This window comes from Schistocerca serialis, chromosome 1, assembly GCF_023864345.2.
Source record: "Schistocerca serialis cubense isolate TAMUIC-IGC-003099 chromosome 1, iqSchSeri2.2, whole genome shotgun sequence".
NCBI lineage: Eukaryota > Metazoa > Arthropoda > Insecta > Orthoptera > Acrididae > Schistocerca > Schistocerca serialis.
The window spans coordinates 1,124,150,403-1,124,168,670 of record NC_064638.1 but is presented as its reverse complement, the minus strand read 5'-3'; the positions used below and the strand labels follow the sequence as shown (position 1 = coordinate 1,124,168,670).

The 18,268-nt window shown below is 39.8% G+C and overlaps 2 protein-coding genes across 2 annotated transcripts in view; one reads left to right on the top strand and one right to left on the bottom strand.

Moving 5' to 3' along the window:
• Nucleotides 1-2,402: 2,402 nt before the first annotated feature.
• On the bottom strand, nt 2,403-4,181 carry LOC126459390 (3-oxoacyl-[acyl-carrier-protein] synthase, mitochondrial). Its single transcript, XM_050095858.1, has 2 exons — nt 3,842-4,181; nt 2,403-3,762 (listed from the first exon to the last, which is right to left on the bottom strand). Exons 1-2 carry the CDS (start codon nt 3,860-3,862, stop codon nt 2,446-2,448), a joined length of 1,338 nt encoding a protein of 445 aa, XP_049951815.1. The 5' UTR covers nt 3,863-4,181; the 3' UTR covers nt 2,403-2,445.
• Nucleotides 4,182-4,528: 347 nt separating this feature from the next.
• LOC126416886 (deoxynucleotidyltransferase terminal-interacting protein 1) overlaps nt 4,529-18,268 on the top strand; it is a 100,236-nt gene continuing 86,496 nt past the window's right edge. Inside the window, exon 1 of the mRNA XM_050084773.1 lies at nt 4,529-4,997. Coding sequence (XP_049940730.1) covers nt 4,776-4,997 — 222 coding nt within the window. The 5' untranslated portion in view covers nt 4,529-4,775. The remainder of the gene's footprint in view (nt 4,998-18,268) is intronic.

Here is an 18,268-nt window from a genome sequence, read left to right as displayed (position 1 = left end):
TCCTCCTGTTCTTCTTAATTGTACCTATTGTGACCTTTGCTGCCTCTTTGATATTATTTCTCACAGTGATCCACTGTTTATTTACATCCTCGTCTTGATCTTCGTGTATCCTAAGAACATCAAACCAGTTTGAAATTTCTATCATGTACCTTCTTCTAAAGTTTTCATCATTTAGCTTGTCAGTGTCAAACCTAACAAGTTCTGCATTGTGACACCTTGATGTTGCTGTAGATAGCCATTGGTGAACTTTGGCAACTACAAGAAAATGATCAGAATCGCAGTCTGCTCCCCTGAAAGTTCTAACATTTTCTCTACTAGTGTGCCATCTCCGATCTACAAGAACACTATCAATTTGGTTTTGGGTGTGTCCATCTGGAGATATCCAAGTTGCTTTATGAATGTCCTTCCTTTTGAAAAATGTGCTCTCAACAATCATGTCTTTTGAAACAGCAAAACTGAGCCATTATCATTCGAAATGTTATGCAAAATTTCTTTCCCAATTGTAGGCCGGAATCCTTCCTCCTTGCCTATCTTCACATTAAAATCACCTATGATTAATTTTATATGCATTTGTATGCATTGCTTTCTTTCCCAATTGTAGGCTGGAAAGCTTCCTCCTTCCCTATCTTCGCATTAAACTCACCTGTGATTAATTTTGTATAATAAAAAAGTAATGTTGACATGGAATAGTCAGTTGACACGTATAGGATACAACTTTTATGTGCGTCATTTTTTTCACCTTCACTAGTACTAGTATAAACTGAAGACTAGGATGCTAGCACTAGTGAAGGCGAAAAATGTGACAAATATAGGACCTACACAGGTCAAGTGCAGATTAGGATACTGGTACTAGTGAATGTGGAAAAAGTGACAAATGTAAAATTTGTATCCTGCACTTCAGCTGACCTATATAGGTCAAATGAAGACTAGGATACGACCTTGGTAGTTCAACTGCGGAAAAAGATGCTAGTGTTATATTTGCTTTTGCTAGTACTAGTATCTCATTCTTCAGTTGACCTACACAGTACAGGATGCATATCAGTTGCACAGGAAACAGTAGTTGGAATGACTCACTATCAGACAAAGGTATAATTCCAAATGTGTATGCAAATGATGTAGAAGTACCACAAGCAACAAAAAGCATACGCAATTTCTGTCTCTTGGTAACACATTCATTTATTTTTATTTACAATTACAATGCTTTGCCACAGAAGATAACTGATTTATTATCTATGGCTCGAAAATAAAGAAACTAATGTCTATGACTAAAATGTGAATTTGTTGGACAAAGTCGAAGAGTTGTATCCCATTCTTCAGTTGACCCAATTTGGTGCTTAGTATTTCTTCTTCAATATAATAGTGCCAAATAAACATCTAAAATAAAGTTGCTACAAATGCAAGTTATCTCCTCTCAATGGAAACTAATTTCTAAATTTTGATACTATATCCTAAGAATAATATTCTTATTTAAACTTCACTGTTGTAGCAATAATCTCGGAAACACTACCATACTATGCTATGGGAAGCACTAAATTCGTTCTGGTATGTGATTTATAGTAATATACAGTCATGACAAATGTAATGTGAAATTTTAATGTTTCAAAATTATCTTCTCGTTACATGTCCTATTACTCTGTTCAGAGCAAGCAAGGTGGCACAGTGATTAGTACACTGGACTCACATTCATGAGGACGATGGTTTAAAACCATGTCTGGCCATCCTGATTTAGGTTTTCCATGATTTGCCAAAATCACTTCAGGCAAGCGACATGATGGTTCCTTTGAAAGGGCACGGATGACTCCCTTCCCCATCCTTCCCTAATCCGATGGGACCGATGACCTTACTGTTTGCTTCCCTCACTGAATCAACCAACCAACCAACTATCATTCAGAATGATCAAGGGACAAATAAATAACTAGTTCTTTTTTCCCCAGACTACCTTATTTATAGGTGGATAACATGCTACAACTAAATGATTCAGCAGTATTATCTTTTGCTGGGAGTGTTGGATCTACACAGTGCTCCGATAAAGGAGTTTGTGGCAGATGTAGGACTATTTTATGGCAATATGTCACAAACATCTGATATTCAAACTGAGAACAGTCTTCAACTTCAAATGGCTCAGAGCACTATGGGACTCAACTGCTGCGGTTATCAGTCCCCTAGAACTTAGAACTACTTAAACCTAACTAACCTAAGGACATCACACACATCCATGCCCGAGGCAGGATTCGAACCTGCGACCGTAGCAGTCCCACGGTTCCGGACTGCGCGCCTAGAACCGCGAGACCACCACGGCCGGCAGTCTTCAACTTCCTTCACAGGCTTGTTTGCAGTTTTCTTCACATGGAATGAAAATCTTTACTGAAAATTGTACAAATTGCATTTACTAAAAAGAAAAATACAAAAAATATGGCATGTTTTATTAGACCAAAACAAGAAAACCTAGCTCACATATTGTGAAAAACATAATGATACATTAGTTCCACCAAAACCAAATGCATTTTTTAAAGCAATCCTCTTCTGATGATTCCACTCTCTCTTAATGTTTGAAACAAAATGTACATTTTTGGCATCAATTGCATTTTCAATATTTATACTTGGAGGTAAGAAGCCGGTCTTAATAGCCATAATGGTGAACACAGATTCTAGATTACCTGCAGCACCAAGCAAATGTCCATGAGCTCCTTTGGTTGAAGAAACAGCAACACCACCGTGTTTACCAAGCAGTCTGCTGATAGCCTTTGCCTCTATCTCATCACCAAGTGGAGTAGATGTAGCATGAGCGTTGACATAACTTATTTCCTCTGGCTGTAGCCTAGCATCATATATTGCTCTTGACATTGCTAATGTCGCTCCCAGTCCATCTTCATTGGGTGCTGTTAGATGAGATGCATCTCCAGATAAACCATACCCTAACACTTCTGCATATATTTGAGCACCTCTTTGAATAGCATGGTCTAGTTCCTCTAAAATAATTACGGCTGATCCTTCGCCCATCACAAAACCATCACGGTTCTTGTCAAATGGTCTTGACGCTTTCAAAGGCTCATCATTAAATTTTGTACTAAGAGCTCTCAACCTACAAAATCCAGCAATTGAGAGTGGATTGACACTTGCTTCAGTGGCCCCACAAACCATAACTTTAGCATCACCATGCTGTATAAACCTATATGCATCGCCAATTGCATGAGCACCAGTTGCACAAGCTGTAGAAACAGCATGGTTAGGTCCTTTAAAGCCATATCTAATGCTTATCAGACCAGCTGCCATATTTACAAGAATTCTAGGAACAAAATATGGGCTTACACGATTATATCCCCTCTTTAGTGATTCATTTGTGCTACAAATATCTTCCATATCAACCATTCCCATTCCTATTGCAACACCCGTCTGCTGTTTCATTTCCTCTTCCTCTGGGAACCAATTTGCGTCCTCTAGCGCTTCTTTTGCTGCTACCATTGCATACACTGTCGCTGGCGCCATTGTCCTTAGCTCCCTGTCAGCGAAATGAAGATTTATATTTAATTCACCATCACTGTTTCCTTTTTTCACCAGACCTGCTATTTTGCATGGAAGGGTTCCATATCTGTCGTCGGGGAGACGAACAATACCACAGTCACCTGATAATATTCTGTTCCATGCATGCTGGGCCCCGCACCCCAATGGAGAAACGACTCCTATACCCGTTACGACAACACGACGTCTTTTCGTCGTTGAATACTGCTGAAAACTGACCATAGCCGAAGAGGTGACTTTTATCTGTAAAGAAATGTAAATATTCCTGGAGTATAACATTAGAAAATATATTTTGAAAGTTTGATATTCAATAGGTACTAACTCTCTGTATTCTCCACAACATTTTCTCAGTAACTCGGTTCTTCAATTTATATATGACCTATATAACAACCCTGCAAGATTCTGTAACTAAGTTTATGTTATGCTTAAGTACTATTAACTTGTAATGTGAAAATCTCATTCTAAGAACTGTCAGTCACTGTATTAATTGCATATAGGACACCCAGACCAAATAAACTCAATGTATTCTACGTGTGTCATATTATGTACAGGAAAACTGAATAAATGCGACAGATAAACATTGTAATGTTTTCGCGAAGACCACTTGCTCACAACGAACAGCTGTTTTTTTAGTTTGCTATTGTTGGTATACACTATACAGTATACACCATACGAGACTGTTTAGGCAAAGAAAATAAACGCCGTTTCGGAGACAATTCAACCGTAAAATTAAACGTATTATTGCGAAAATAAAGTGGAGAAATTAAAATAACTTCTTACTACAATATAAATGTAATATATTTCTCCATTTATTTTTTTCTGAGTAAATGATTGTTCTGGCATATTCAGGTTTGACAGACATATTTCATCTATTACGGGACGCGTGGTTAACTGTTGGCAGAACTGTAGTTGTTTCAAAATACACAACGTGAGAGAGAAACAAGCTTAAGTTTAAAGTTTCTGTTAAATATTCATGGAAATGATTTTTGTACATAGTCCACTGAGTATTTTGAATGTCAGATTAACTGCTTTCTACCAACTGCATTCGGAATCCAGCTGATATCATTTCCGTACTGTGACGGAAACAATTATCTTGTGCGTTAAATGGATGCTTTCTGTTTATATCCTGCCAAACTAGTCTCCTTCAAAGAATTTAAGAGCTTCTTGTTTTAAAACTGTGAATAATTATTACTCTCAGTGACATTACCAGATTTATTTTAACACTAAGATAAACAAGTGTTGCTGGTTAGTAACACATGCCAAAAATGGTTGTACAGAGAGGATTAGCTTCTTGGCCATCAGAGCTAACAGAAGTCCAACGAGAAATGATACACTCTAACCATGAGTTACATTACGATTCAACGACTGCACTTGGCACCTCAGTTCAGTTAGAACAGACCACATTACCAGCTCACAACTGTGTGTTACCAGAAGTTCCTGTCCAAGAGATCCCAAATGATGAGAATTTCGTGGAATGGGTAAGTTTTAAAGATCACAAAGACATACGTAGCTTTCGATATTGATATTTTCTAGCATTTGGTTTTAGTTTCTAGACATACATAGCTTTCTTCCTCGATATTTTCTGGTTTTTGTCTTTGATTCGTATACATTTTACAGTCAGACATTATTAAGAGCTATTGTAAACATAATTTGAAGCCATAGTAATTGCAAAATGCGCATTTTTTGCATGTTTATTTATTTATTCGTCTCTACACCATCTAGTAAAATGGTGCCAAATATATCAGATAAGGTGAGGATAGGGCAGGAAGTCCGCCATGGTTTAATGAAAGGAACCATCTCAGCATTCACATTAAAAACTCGGGGAAACCATGGAAAACTCAAGTTAGGATGGTTGGATGGGGAATAAACCTTGTAGTGTACCGCCCAAACGCGATTCCAGTACTTTAAGACTGGAGTAGCCACCTTGCTCGATATGTGGTTAGAAGGGGAATCACAAATACACAGTGCACATTGTAAGTGCAACATGCACAAGAAATACTGAAAATAAAAACACTACTGACAAAGTGAAAACATGAACACATTACATAGCACTGCCAAAAAGTACAACATACACAAAAAGTAAATCAGTGATGTACTAAATCATGAAACTTTGATACAGAACATCCATGAAAAAGTAAAAACTCATGAGCATGTCATGTAGCACTGCGGAAAAGTTCATCGTATGAATACACAGAAAGCTGCAAACTCTATGTCCATCACATCTAGGCTTGCACCAGATCCCTTTTCAGAGGTGGAGTATGGCACTGCATCTAGACCAGAGGAAACAGGAAACCAACAGCAGAAACATTATGTGCAAAGACACACACAGCATAGTTTGTACATCAGTTAACAGAAGCAAAAGAATTCAACAATAAATGGGCTTAGTTGTCCTGTAAGCTTACGTTTTCATTTTCATTGTGTAACCATTTCTCAACAAGAAATGACTTTAACTCTGCTCTAAAAGTCATTTCTGTCTCCAACCTCATTATGTTTGTTGGTAGTGCATTATAAAAAATGACACCAAAGTAGCTCATGTGTTCTTTGAATACGGGCTGTTCCGACTTGCTCCATATGGAGGGCCAAGAGTTGTGAGTATTACAGCTGTCGCAATTGGAGTTGCTATGCAGGTCATAGAGTCTAGCTCTTGTCATCAACACACATTTGCAGGGTAGAGTAAGCAAACACAACTTTTTAAATAGGTGCTTGTGGTGAACCCTAGGAGAGCTATGTGACAAGATGTGAATATCCCATTCCTGAATGTAAAAATTTCGATATTGGATCATTCTTCTTAACAGTATAGGCACTACAGTATCTTATTTATCTGCTGATAGTAGGTAGCGACTTTCAATTAAAATGTCCTCCCCTGTATAGTAATGTTATAATGTGTGTACGAGTACAGGTTGTGATGCAGAAATGATGGCATGGAAGTTTGGTCCTGCTCGTGTGTTGAAAGCCAAAGCAGTTAAGCCAGCCACTCGCATAAAGTGGGAGATTCGGGCTCGAGTCCCGGACCTGCAAAGATTTTCATTCCTTTATACAGGTGATGGTTGGTCATATTTTCAACTGTGAATACATTTCATTTATGTAAAAATTTCATTTAATTGGTTGTTATTTACCCCAGAAAACTATTCCATAAACTCTAAGGGGCCAGAAGAAACCAAAATAAGCCATTGTAGCACTATCTGTGACCTAAACCGTACAAAAAATTTTCAGAGCAAAACATTCAGAACAGAATCTGTGCGAAGAGTTCAGTTACATGGTCTTTCCAGTTTAAGTGTTAGTCAACATACATTTCTAAAAGTTTGGTGCATCACACCCTTTGTAACTCAACCCCCCCCCCCCCCCCCACCCCCCCCCTCCTCCCAAGTACCAGATGGAATCTTGATTTTGATTCATCTACCAAAATTGTAAATAGTTTGTTTTCTTCACATTAAGTATCAAGTTTGTTGGCATTGAACCATGAATGCAAGGACATGCAGACTTGATCAGTTGTAGTGGGCAGAGATTCCTTAGTACCACCCACTATTACACTAGTGTCACCTGCAAACAACATGATCTTGGCTGCAGTTTCTGAGGTGTGTATGTCATTTATATAAGTAGGGAACTGAAGGGAGGCTAGCATACTACCCTGGGATTTTTCTACTTTCCTTGCATCAGATATTAATCTGATTTTATGATTAGCATGAGGTGGGAGAAGTTCCATCTGTGATCTGTTTTGGAAAGATGATTGAAACTGCTTGTTTTCTATACCTATTATCCTCATTGCTTTCAAATAATCCAACAGAATATCATGAATAATTGTATCAAAAGCTTAAGAAAGATCTCAATTAACTCCTACAACACTATTATTGTCATCCAAGTTTTCAACTATTTCTTGATGTAACCATTTATCACTATTATTGTCCTTGTACCTGTTGGTGTCATGCTGATTATTATTCAATAGGATATGGTCATCTAAGTACTTGGTGATTCATTGTTTCACTAATCTCTATTACTTTGGAGAAGAGTTGAGAGGAGTTGAAACCTGAAATAGATAGTTGTGAGATTTTCAGGAAAAATTAGTGTATATTGAAAGGATTGGCTAATGGAAAATGGAGGTAGAGTGTTTGTCCCAGTAGAAAAGAAACTAAAATCCACTGAGATAGAAATTGAAGCTGTATGTGAGATTTTTTGGGCAAGACTCGGTATCAGGGATGGACATAAAATAGTTGTTGGATCCTTCTGTCGCCCACCAGTTTCATCTCCTGATGTAACAGAAAACTTAAGAGAAAACCTCAGTTCACTTGTATGTAAGTTCCCTACTGTAATGGTAGCTGGAAACTTTAGTCATCCAACAGTCAAGTGGAAAAATTACAATATTGTTAGTGGTAGGCATGACAAGACATCCTGTGAAGCATTACTAAATTCCTTCTCTGAAACTACCTAGAACAGATAGTTCTAATGGCAACTAATAGACCTGACGTCTACGAAGAAGTCTGCATCGAAAGTGGTATTGGTAACCACAACCCAGTTGTGTCAGCAATGATTACCAAAGTACAAAGAACACCTAAAACAAGTAGAAAGATATAAACTGATGGGGAAAAAAATTGCAACACCAAGAAAGAGTTGGCAGGCATGTTTCTACATCTGAAAGTTGATGTCTATTCAAATGTCGTGCCAGTTGTGTAAGAGTGATGCTAGTAGCGCCACTATGAGAATCCAAATTGGGTTTGCTTAAAATACATGTTGTAATGGTCATCAACTTTACGTTACCAATGAGATTGGATGTGGTGAGTTGGTTAGTCAAGAATGCCTTTAAGGTGACAAAAGACACCATTATCAGCACCTCACTGAGTTTGAATGAGATCATCTAATATGCCACTTGGCACTACTAAAAGGGAAGACCATTGTGTTCAGTATATGGCTCTGGTGCATTGTACTCCACCTGCAGCAGCAATTTGAGCAGCAGCTGGTGCCACAGTGAAACAACAGACTGTTAAAACTTGTCACCTCAAGGACATCCCCGAACCAAACGCCGTGTAGTGTGCCTTCCACTGATACCAAACCACCATCATTTGCGACTTCAGTGATGCCAAGCGAGAGCTGAGTGTAGGGGAGAGTGGATGTCTGTTGTGTTTTCTGATGAAAGCTGGTTTTGCCCCTGTGCCAGGATGGCCGACGGTTGGTTATAAGGTAGCCAGTTGAGAACCTGCAACCAAACTGTGTATGTGTGCTAGACATGCTGGACCTACACCTAGAGTTATGGTCTGGAATGCGATTTCGTATGACAGCAGGAGCACTCCCACTGTTGTGAAAATTTGTATGTCAGTCAGGTGATTCAAACTGTTCTAAATCTACATCTGTACTCTGCAAAACACTGTAAATTGAATGGCAGAGAGTACATCCCATTGTACCACTTTTTTAAGGGTTTCTTCCCATTACATTCACATATGAAGAACAGGAAAAATAATTGTTTGAATGCCTCTGTTTGTGCTGTAATTATTCCAATCTTATCCTTGTGATCCCTATGTGGGTGATACATAGGGGATTGTAGTATATTGCAAGTGTAGTCATTTAAAACTGGTTTTTGAAACTTTGTTAGTAGAAATTCTCAGGATAGTTTGTGCCATCTTCAGGAATCTGCCAGTTCAGTATCTTTGTGACACACTCCCATGGATCAAATATACTTGTGGCCATTCATACTGCCCTTCTCTGTATATGTTCAACGTCCCCTGTTAGTCCTATTTGGTATGGGTGGCAAACACTTAAGCAGTATTCTAGAACCAGTTGCACAAGTTATTTGTAAGGAATCTCCTTTGTAAACTGATTGCACTTCCCCAGTATTCTACCAATAAACCAAAGTGTACCACCTGCTCTACCCGTTACTGAGCCTACGTGATCATCCCATTTCATATCCCTACAAAGTGTTACAGCCATGTATGTGTGTGAGTTGGCCTATTCCAAAAGTGACTCATTGATATTAAGTGTACAATTTTACATTTCACATTTAGAGCAAGTTGCCGTCTTTGCACCACTTTGAAATCTTATCAAGATCTGACTGAATATTTATGCAACTTCTTTCAGACAGTATATCATTATAGATAATTGCATCATGTGCAGAAGAGTCTGAAGTTACTAAAGCAACTATTAATATTGTTTAATGTTAATGGATAGGTAAAAAATCGACTCACCAAGCGGCAGCAGGGGAATAGACACACACACGAAAGGATTGTACTTTTACAAGCTTTCGGAACCATTGGCTTCTTTTTCTGGCACAAGAGTTGAAGGGGAAGAAAGAGGGGTGAAGGAGAAGGACTGGAGAGGTTGAGGGTTCTTTTCAGAAAAGTCACCCAGAACCTTGGGTCCCAGATGGGATGAGAAGGAATTCTCCAATCCTTTTCCTTCACCCGTCTTCCTTCCCCTTCAACTCTTCTGCCAGAAGGAGGAGCCGCTGGCTTCGAAAGCTTGTAAAAGTTGAATCCTTTTATGTGTGTCTGTTCCCCTGCCACTGCTTGATGAGTAGATTTTTTTATCTATCAATTTACAATATCTGTTGTGTCCTGCCTACTCATTGAATATGGGGTGCCTAGGAAACTGCTTTCTCGGATCACTAGACAACAATACAAGCAGATCATATTAACAAACTTTTATTACAGTAAGATAAATGACAATACTTAACTTTGAGAATTTAAAATTGTGTGTCGCAAGCAAATGGCGACAGACAAATAAGAAGTCTCTTCAGTATAAACAATGCCTAAGACGAGTGAAATTATATAGTTCCTAAGCCGCTGCTGTAGAGCTCGTAGAACAGTTAGTCTTCAACTGGGCTGTGACTAGGCAAAGCGGCGTTGTTCTCTTTGCCTAGAGGCCGCTGCTGTCTCATTGTCATCATAGAAAGAGGTCAGTCCATGTACTATTGGCTGACATCCTCTTCACAGCCCTCTCTGCTTTACCATTCCTGACTGCCATGCCAGTGCTTGACTTGATACAAATACACAATCATACATTTGACAATAAGCTTAGATGTTGCACTGAGTCAAATGATTTTTGTAAACCAAGAAATACTGCATCTGCCTAATTATCTTAATCCGCAGCTTTCAGTAAGCCATGTGAAAAAAGTGCAAGTCTGTTTTCACATGATCAATATCTTCAGAATCAGTGCTGGCTGGCATGGAGAAGGTCATTCTTTCAAGATATCTCATTATGTTTGAGCTCTGAGTATGTTCTAAGATCTACAGCAAATCGATGTCAAGGACATTGGACATTAGTTTTGTGGATCACTTGTACTACCCTTCTTCTAGGTGGGTGTAACCTGTGCTGTTTTCCAAAAACTGGCCTTTTTATGTTTTTTTTATATGTACATAGAATATAGTTAGACGAGGGGCTAACTCAGCTGCAAATTCAGTATAGAATCTGGCAGGGATTCCGTTGGGCCTGGAGCTTTGTTCAGCTGTTTCTCAACACCACTGACAGTAACACTTATTTCACTCATTTTTTCAGTGGTATGAGTATTAAATTGGGGCAATTCTCTTGGATTGTCCTGTGTAAAGAAACATTTGAAATCAAAGTTAAGCAAATTTCATCTTTTGCTTTTCTACCCTCAATTTCAGTTCCTTTCTCATTCACTAGTGATTGGGCAGTAACTTGAATGTCACTGACAGCCTTTACACACAACCAGAATTTGATTTGTTTTTATACAAGATCATTTGACAATATTCAGCTATGCTAGTCATTGAAGGCTTCACGCATTTTTCTCTTGACATCCAAATGCATTTCATTCAGCATCTCTCTCTCTCTCTCTCTCTCTCTCTCTCTCTCTCTATATATATATATATATATATATATATATATAAAATAAAGGGAAACATTCCACGTAGGAAAAATATATCTAAAAACAAAGATAATGTGACTTACCAAATGAAAGTGCTGGCAGGCTGGCAGGTCGACAGACACACAAACATACACACAAAATTCAAGCTTTCGCAACCAACAGTTGCTTCATCAGGAAAGAGGGAAAGGTGAAAGGATGTGGGTTTTAAGGGAGAGGGTAAGGAGTCATTCCAATCCCGGGAGCGGAAAGACTTACCTTTGGGGGAAAAAAAGGACAGGTATACACTCGCGCACACACACCCGTATCCAACCGCACATACATAGACACAAGCAGACATTTGTAAAGGCCAAATGTCTGCTTGTGTCTGTGTATGTAAGTCTTTCCGCTCCCGGGATTGGAATGACTCCTTACCCTCTCCCTTAAAACCCACATCCTTTCGTCTCTCCCTCTCCTTCCCTCTTTCCAGACGAAGCAACCATTGGTTGCGAAAGCTAGAATTTTGTGTGTATGTATGTGTTTGTTTGTGTTTCTATCGACCTGCCAGCACTTTCATTTGGTAAGTCACACACATATATATATATATATATATATATATATATATATATATAGACACACACACACAGTATTTACTAATATAAAAAGCTGTGCAGTGATTGCGCAGAGCTGATATATGACATGGCTACCTTCACACATGGCTCGGCCTGTGACAGCATTGGAACAGCAAGTGCTGGGTGGGTGGCACACACACACACACACTCACAGTATTTACTAATATAAAAAGCTGTGCAGTGACTGCGCAGAGCTGATATATGACATGGCTACCTTCACACATGGCCCGGCCTGTGACAGCATTGGAACAGCAAGTGCTGGGTGGGTGGATTGAGCAGGTCTTGCATCTGGGTCCACCACAGCGACATGATCCCTGCGGCAGGGGGTTGTGAGTGGGATTGGCATAGGGATGGACTAGGATACTGTGGGGGTTGGGAGGGCTATGGAACACCACTTCAGGAGAGGTGGGAACAATCTTTGATAGGATGTCCCTCATTCCAAGGCATGATGATACATAATCAAACCTCTGACAAAAGATGTGGTTCAGTTGTTACAGTCTGGGGTGATATTGGGTGATGAAGGGCCACTCCTATTGTATCTGGTTCATGGGGGTTCGGGGGAAAAAGCACTGGAGATCTGTTCGTGTACTAGGTCTACGGGTTAGCACCTGTTGAACAGCCATCTATTGGGTGCTGCTCACTGCATTGCAAGCAAGGCCGGCAACGCAGAACACAGCATTATTGGAAGGTATGTATGCGGTATTGTCGTAGTACCCAACCATTGTCGGCCACTACCATGAATATGGATGATATCCATATGCATCCTGGGATCCATGCTGACACTGCAAACCCTTCATCTCACCGGTGGTGACGGCCAGGCATCAGTTATGGTATATCGCAGCCACATTGAAACTCACCCTTCCCCCATGCAGAAAGAGGCATCAGCAGGACCTGCAGTTAGAAAAGGATTAGAAGGGGTGGCAGGCAGATGTGCCGGAGAGCACAGTCATAGTACGATGATGGGAGGTTGGTATGTCTTGTTGTGCTATACCAGCCTAGTCCCCCTCTTGAAGGCTGCAGCTCCGATGGTGAGCTGTCGTTTTCCATGTGGGAAGCCGGTAACACCAGTGGTGTTCTGGTGATGGAGCACTGACCCAGACTGGCAGATCCACACTGAACACCTGTGCACACCAACAGCCACATCCATGAGAAGAAAACAGGTGTCAGAATTGTAGATCCTGAAATTCAAATCCAAGAAGAGGTCAAGGCCCAAGATATTGAGTGCTGGTAAATTTGAATAACTTGGGAGATCCAATCAAAGCATAAGCAGAAGCATTGATAAGAGAATTAGGTGCACCAGTGTCTATTTGAAAGTGAATCATTTGACCATTAATATTGATATCCACAAACATTTCAGTATGTGAAAAAACCTGGTCCCCAGTATCAGAGTTAACATTGTCAAAGGTAACATCGGAGCTAACCTTATTTGATGAAAAATCATTGTATGCATTAACATCAGATTTTTCAGTAGTAGAAACAGCATGCAAAATAACATTATGTACTGTATGTACAAAATATTTAAGATTAATCAAATGTACGGAATTGTCTGTGGTACTGGGGGAAGTAGAGCACTTGGTGATATGACGGAATTTCTTGAGACAAACTTCAGCCTTATGACCCTGTTTTTGGCAAAATAAACTTTTCGTTCTTATGTAATAGCAAGATTTTCTGTCATGGGTGACAAAACATTGAGGGCAAGGTTTGACAGGTGGCGACGGACTTGTCCCCCCGGAGCCTAAGTGCTCAGCATTAGTTTGAAAAATTTTCGGTTGCATACAGTGAAGCATCTGATCTGAGAGTCTGGATTGGTCAAAGACTTGTGGAAGTAATAAGCACTCCTGTAGTGTAGGATGAGGTTGTTGTGGCACCCAGCATCTGATGTGCAAATAATTAACAGATGCCTCACTGCAATGTCTGCATAAGAAAGAGCACAGTCTTTGTTCTCACATCTAAAATGACAATCACAAATGAGGCTCTCAAAGCAGTAGTCCAGTTAGTGTACGATTGGCCAGGTGCCTTGCCTGTATGATAGAATTTATGGGATGCCACTGCAATGAGCAATGATCTCCAAAAATAGGTACCTAGCGTGTCGTTAATGTCAGAATAACTCAAATCACCCAAGTCCTTATCAGGGAAAATTTTTTGACTAATATGGAAGCACACACATTAGGTAAGAGAAAAGCTCACTTTGTTACATTATGGAAAGTTCCAAGGGCGATGAAATTTTGTTACAGTTGGCCCACATAGCTGGCCCATTGCTCCCATTTCATATCAAATGGGAAATGCAGGTGGCATTCACTGAACACCGACATGGCAAATTTGTCTGGTCCTCCAGTCGGTGGCACAGCAGGTCCTCTGCAACAGCCAATTTTTCCAATGAAATCTAGAGGGGAGTAAATACTAGAACCGCCAGTTCAATTTGTTACACTGTCTAGAACAGAACACGACCAATGAGAATTTCAAGACATTGCATGAGTCTATCAGATGCATGACTCAAGTGCACAGTGTACACCAATGAGGCGAAAATGCAAGGAACATTCAAGAAGAGCGACCAAAGAGCAGAGAAAATGTCGATCATGCTGTCCACTATCCAATCAACATGCCGGGATCAACATTAATAGGCAGAAAAATCATAGGAAGACACTGTGCTGTAGAAAATATCTTACCTGTGAGGTCCAGCAGATGCTCATGAAGCAGAACCACTGTAATGGCAGTCCATATATCACCAAATATGCGAAGAAATGCAGTGGATGCTTGGGTATCAGATCACAATACTGACTGCACCACCATTGAAACATCATCTCAGTACTGGTAAGGTAAGTCATTCTGAATGACTATGCCACTGTAGTATTTTGAAATCACTGCACAATTAATTAGTCGAAGTCCAGAAACGCTGTTTTAATATAACTCACAAATACCTTGATGAGAACTTTTAACAAAAGTATACCGAGGGCTGTTCAAATAGTAAGGTGACTTTTCAAATTGGGTAGGCAACGTACATTCGATTGTCAATCTTTCTTTCTTTCTTCTCCTCCTCCTCCTCCTCCTCCTCGTCTTTTTTTGCCCCCCCCCCCCCCCCCCCCCCCCCCCACACACAGACACATCATGAACATGCGTTCACAGTTTCTGAGTTTACCACATACTGCATTTGTTTTTGACAGATAGAAAGGTTAGACGTGTTTTAGTGGGCTTGGCGATTTTTCATTATTATGAAAAATGGAGCAAAGAATTTGCACCAAATTTTGTGTGAAAAATGGAATCCAGTGCTCTAAAACACTTGAAATGTTGACAGTGGCATACTCTGAGAGAGGGGGGGGGGGGGGGGGAAAAAAAAAAAAAAAAAAAAAAAAAAAAAAAAAAAAAAAAGTTTACAAGTGGTACAAGCTCTTCCAAGATGACAGAGAAGATGCCAATGATGAACCTCACTCTGAATGCCCCAGCATTTCAACAACAGATGATAACGTCGAAGCTGTGAAGAAAATTGTTTTGGAAAATTATCGAGTTACAGTAAGAGAAGTTGCTGAGGATGTTTACATATCAGTCGACTCTTGTCGTGCAATTTTTTCCGATGTTTTGGGCATGAGTCGTGTGTCAGCGAAGTCTGTTCCAAAACTTCTCAATTTTGAATATCGCTCAGGAGCTCTTGAATGACGTCAGTGACGATCCTGATTTGCTCAAATCGGTCATAACTGGTGATGAAACATGGGTTTATGGTTATGATGTCAAAACCAAAGCCCAATCATCCCAATGGAAACATTCCATAAAGCCAAGACCAAAAAAAGCACGCTCAGTTCAATCAAATGTCAAAGTTTCGCTCACTGTGGTTTTTTTTTTTTTCTCCAATTATGGTGGTGTAGTACATCATGAATTTTTGCCATTTGCAAGAAGCAGTAAGCATAAAAACGTCTGGAATTGTGGAAAAACAATTCAGGTCTTTTGCATCACAACTATGCACATGCTCATTCATTGTTGCTTCTTAGAGATTGTTTGGCCATAAACAACACGACAATCATGCCTCAGCCACCATATTCACCAGACTTGGCCCCCTGTGACTTTTTCCTGTTCCCATAAATGAAGAGACCTGTGAGAGGACGAACATTTTAAGTGATTGAGAAAATAAAAACTGCATTGCTGGAGGTACTCAAGGCCACACCAAAAAGTGCTTCGAGGACTAGAAGTAGTGTTGGAAGAAGTGCATTGCATCCGAGGGGGATTACTTTGAAGGAGGACAACATGAATATTGATGAATAAATAACTATTTTTTCGTAAAAATATAAAGTCACCTTACTTTTTGAACACACCTCATACAGTACATCTAGCAATACAATCTCTGTCTGAGGCTAAGTCCAAATATCGATAAAGTATTTGTCAGTACTGACAATCATCACTATTACAGCATATTTGAGGGTAGGAGGATAGTGGCTCAATTAATCCGCATTCATTGAAAAACTGCCAGTCGAAACTTCGTGATACAACTTCAGTATTTGATTCCAATATGAGACTGCCTGTGCAGCCTTTGGTTGTGAGTTAGAATACCATGTGGATTAATATAGTGGAGTTGCACGATTGGCCACAGCTATCGGAGATAGTGAGCTTATCACTGGATGGCACTGCAATGGCAAACAGTAGTAATAGTAACATCAAGCTTTTTGCAGAAGATGCAGTTAGCTATAATAAAGCACTATCTGAGAGAAGGTGCATAAATGTACAGTCAGATCTTGATAGGATTCTGAAATGGTGCAAAGATCAGCAGCTTGCTTTTATGTTCAGAAATGTAAAATTGTGCACTTCACAAAACGAGAAAAAGTAGTATCCTGTGACTATAATATCAGTGAGTCACTATTGGACTGAGCGAACTCACACAAATATCTGGGTGCAACATTGCAGGGATATGAATGGAATGATCACATCGGTTCAGTTGTGGGTAAAGCAAGTGGTAGACTTCAGTTTGTTGGTAGAATACTAGGGAAGTTCAATCTGTCTACAAAGGAGATTTCTTATAAGTCACTCGTGTGACTGGTTCTAGAATATTACTAAAGTGGATGGGACCTGTACCAGATTTGACTTATAGGGGATATTGAACATATACAGAGAAGGACAGCGCAAATGGTCACAGGTTTGTTTAATCCATGGGATAGTTACAGAGGTACTGAAGGAACTGCTTGGAAGACTCAAGATAGAAGTAAAGTATCCCAACAAAGTCTATTAACAAAGTTTTAAGAACCGGCTTTAAATGATTACTCTAGGAATATACTACAGTTCTTTATGTATTGCTCATCCAGAGATCGTGAGGATAAGATTAGAATAATTACTGCATGCATAGAGGCATTGAAACAATCATTCTTCCCAAGCTCCATACGTGGACTGAACAGGAAGGAAGTGTAATAAATAGTGGAATGGGACATACCCTCTGCCATGCACCTTATAGTGGTTTACAGAAAATAGATGTAGATGGCTTTCCTGACCAAATAATGTTGTCGTCTCAGATGCATGTGCCAGTGGGTCTGCAGCAAAAGGAGTTCATCTGCCAAAGGCGACATCTGTTGAGCAGCAGATGGACTGGCATTGCGGGGTACGTTACAGGTGTGGCTGGCTACCCGGAACACAAGAATATGAAAAGTGATGTATGTGGCATGGTAGTTGGAGTATCCAACAGTGGCCGTGACACTAATGTAGATATTCTGCAGTGTATTGTTTCTCACTCGTTGTCAGTACAAATTTAGCTGAAACTTAGTCGAAAGCTTCCTCATAATCTATGAATCCCAAAGAAAGTAGTAAGTAATACTCACTGCTTTGTCCTATACTTTTACTGAGCCTCGCGATGGTTCATTGTACTACATGTGCTTCTAAAGCCAACTTGTATAAACAACAGACTGATTACAAGTTATGTGAGATCATACTCATAAATTGTGTGCATTTGTGGAACCAGTCTATAGAAGAGGTCTTGATGTGTTGATGATGAATGAGAAACACAAAATCTTGTCCACATGGCCATACAACTGTATCCACAGTATTGATTCACTGCTGCAGTACTGCAGTTAGTGTGAAGTTGTTTGTGTTCATAATTTGATATCTCTTTGTATAAGTATCAGAAGAAATGGAGGTTACACAACAGCCTGCAGCATAATCTAGCTTGACTGTATATTGTTAGACTGGACTGTGCCTCACTGTGAGAAATAATGTAATTAGTGGAAACTAGATATGATGGTTGGAGGGGAGTGTAATAAATGTCTAAGGTCAAGCGGACTGTCCATTTACAGGGGGACTCTTGTAACCACCGATTGCCGTGAGCTCGTCACATTATATTTGCAAAGACTGCTGTCATTGTGTG